Raw genomic sequence first — 2,169 nt, 5'->3', positions numbered from 1 at the left:
TCCCTTTAATTAAACCATGCATGACCTTTTGTATAATTTCTGAAGCTTGAAAGCTATATAGTTGCATACTATTTCCTTGGAATAAATATTCTTTTGCATGGGCTGAGTTCTATATTTTAAATTATGTTTATCTGATTGGCATCTGTGAATAACTGTTGGTGACATGAAGAGGTTGTGGGTTTGTTTTTCTTCAATGCCATTCATCTGATATTGTGACATAGTTTTGCCTTAAATGTTTGATATATTTGGAAACCCAGAAATCTGTATTAGAAAAAAAAATTGCATGAAAGCTTATTCAGCATTCAGTGTTTAAAAGAGTCACTTACACAACTATTGCTTTCCATGCAGAACCAATACATGTTGCAGAACATATTGTATTAATTACAGTGCAAAGTATTATGCAACATCTGCAAATGTTCCACTCGAATTTTAGGTGTATTATTAGGGTTCTCTCCTTTTTATTAGCTAGACATCAGTTAACATTTTAGTTATATTAACATAGTTTGTGTTAGCTAGGGTGCAATTGGCTGTTTTCAAGTTCTCCTCTCTAAAGTCCTCATTGCTATTATTCACACCTTCTTGTATCTCCATATAATCAGACTTACTAATAGTGGAGGCACTTCTGCTTTTCTTTAGGTCAGGGGAAGAAGGGATCTTTGGGCAGCTGGTTACTTGCAAGTATTGTGCTTGCTCCTCTCCTTCTGTCTCACGGTGATAGAAGTAGTTGAAATTGGACACTATAACCGGCACTGGTAAGGCAATTGTTAGTACACCTGCAATGGCACACAAGGAGCCAACTATTTTTCCACCTATGGTCGTGGGGACCATGTCTCCATAGCCAACTGTTGTCATGGAAACCACAGCCCACCAAAAAGCATCAGGAATGCTTGGGAACTGAGAGTCTCTCTCATCAGCCTCTGCAAAATAGACAGCGCTGGAGAACAGGATGACACCAATGAAGAGGAAAAATATCAAGAGGCCTAGCTCCCTCATGCTGGCCTTAAGAGTCTGTCCCAAGATTTGCAATCCCTTGGAGTGTCTGGAAAGTTTGAAGATCCTGAACACCCTCACCAAGCGGATCACTCGAAGGATAGCAAGAGACATAGCCTGTTGACCTTGTTGGCCGTCTTCTGGTTTCTCAGCCAGCTCTGTGCCAAGTGTGATGAAGTAAGGAATAATAGCAACAATATCAATGATGTTCATGATATTGGTAAAAAACCCAGCTTTGCTGGGGCAGGCAAAGAATCTTACCAGGAATTCAAAAGAGAACCAAATTATACAGAGTGTTTCTACTATAAAGAAGGGGTCTGTGAAAGATGTTTGCTGTTGAGACTTCGTTGTGCTGTTGGAAGAAGGGCTGGGGTTGCTACTGCTACCATATATGTCTTCAGCATCATCACGGAACACAGGCAAAGTTTCCAAACAGAAACTTACTATAGAGATTAGGATGACCATGACTGAGACAATTGCTATAATCCTGGCTGGTCCAGAACTTTCTGGGTATTCAAAAAGAAGCCATACTTGTCTCTGAAATTCATTTTCTGGTAAAGGCCGTTCTTCTTCCTTGATGTAACCTTCATCCTCCCGAAACATCTCCATAGCTTCTTCACCAAGTTCATAAAACCTTATTTCTTCTGAGAAGATATCCAAGGGTACATTAACAGGCCGTCTTAGTCTGCCACCTGATTGGTAGTAATATAAAATAGCATCAAAGCTGGGTCTGTTTCGGTCAAAGAAATATTCATTCCGGAGAGGATCAAAATATCTCATTCTCTTTTTAGGATCTCCCAATAAGGTCTCTGGAAACTGAGCAAGTGTCTTAAGTTGTGTTTCAAACCGCAGGCCCGAGATATTAATAACCACTCTCTCGCAACATTCATGATCAGTTTCTGGATTATAAGTGTCCTGAGGATGACCAGGCAAAGCTGCTGCTTCATCTGTGGGATCTCCAGTAGCAACAGTCATATTTAAGCTGTTTTAATCAAAAGTTTTATGAATATCTGGTGGTTGGGAGGTGTTAACTGAGATTCTAATATCCACTGGAAAGTTATGCACATGGGCTTTGATGTAGTTCATGAAAACAGGGAGTTCGTGAAAAGAGTCTGTCAGCTGAAAAAAAAAGAAAGAATAATATAAGCATTTTCTCTCACACTCTTGGCAAAATGTGTG

General features: G+C 39.7%; 1 protein-coding gene across 1 annotated transcript; it reads right to left on the bottom strand.

The window, feature by feature from the left end:
• Positions 1-465: 465 nt before the first annotated feature.
• On the bottom strand, positions 466-1,965 carry LOC107283471 (potassium voltage-gated channel subfamily A member 2). Its single transcript, XM_015811389.1, has one exon. The coding sequence runs from the start codon at positions 1,963-1,965 to the stop codon at positions 466-468; it is 1,500 nt and encodes a 499-aa protein (XP_015666875.1).
• Positions 1,966-2,169: the final 204 nt, after the last annotated feature.

The sequence above is a fragment of the Protobothrops mucrosquamatus genome, unplaced genomic scaffold, assembly GCF_001527695.2.
Source record: "Protobothrops mucrosquamatus isolate PMUCROS unplaced genomic scaffold, P.Mucros_1.0 scaffold39, whole genome shotgun sequence".
NCBI classification, from domain to species: Eukaryota; Metazoa; Chordata; class Lepidosauria; order Squamata; family Viperidae; genus Protobothrops; species Protobothrops mucrosquamatus.
Note: the sequence above shows the minus strand (reverse complement) of the source record. Positions and strands in the feature narration are given on the sequence as shown.

Excerpts from the sequence above, each read along its gene's own strand:
- LOC107283471 (XM_015811389.1), bottom strand. The coding sequence starts at position 1,965 with ATGACTGTTGCTACTGGAGATCCCACAGATGAAGCAGCAGCTTTGCCT.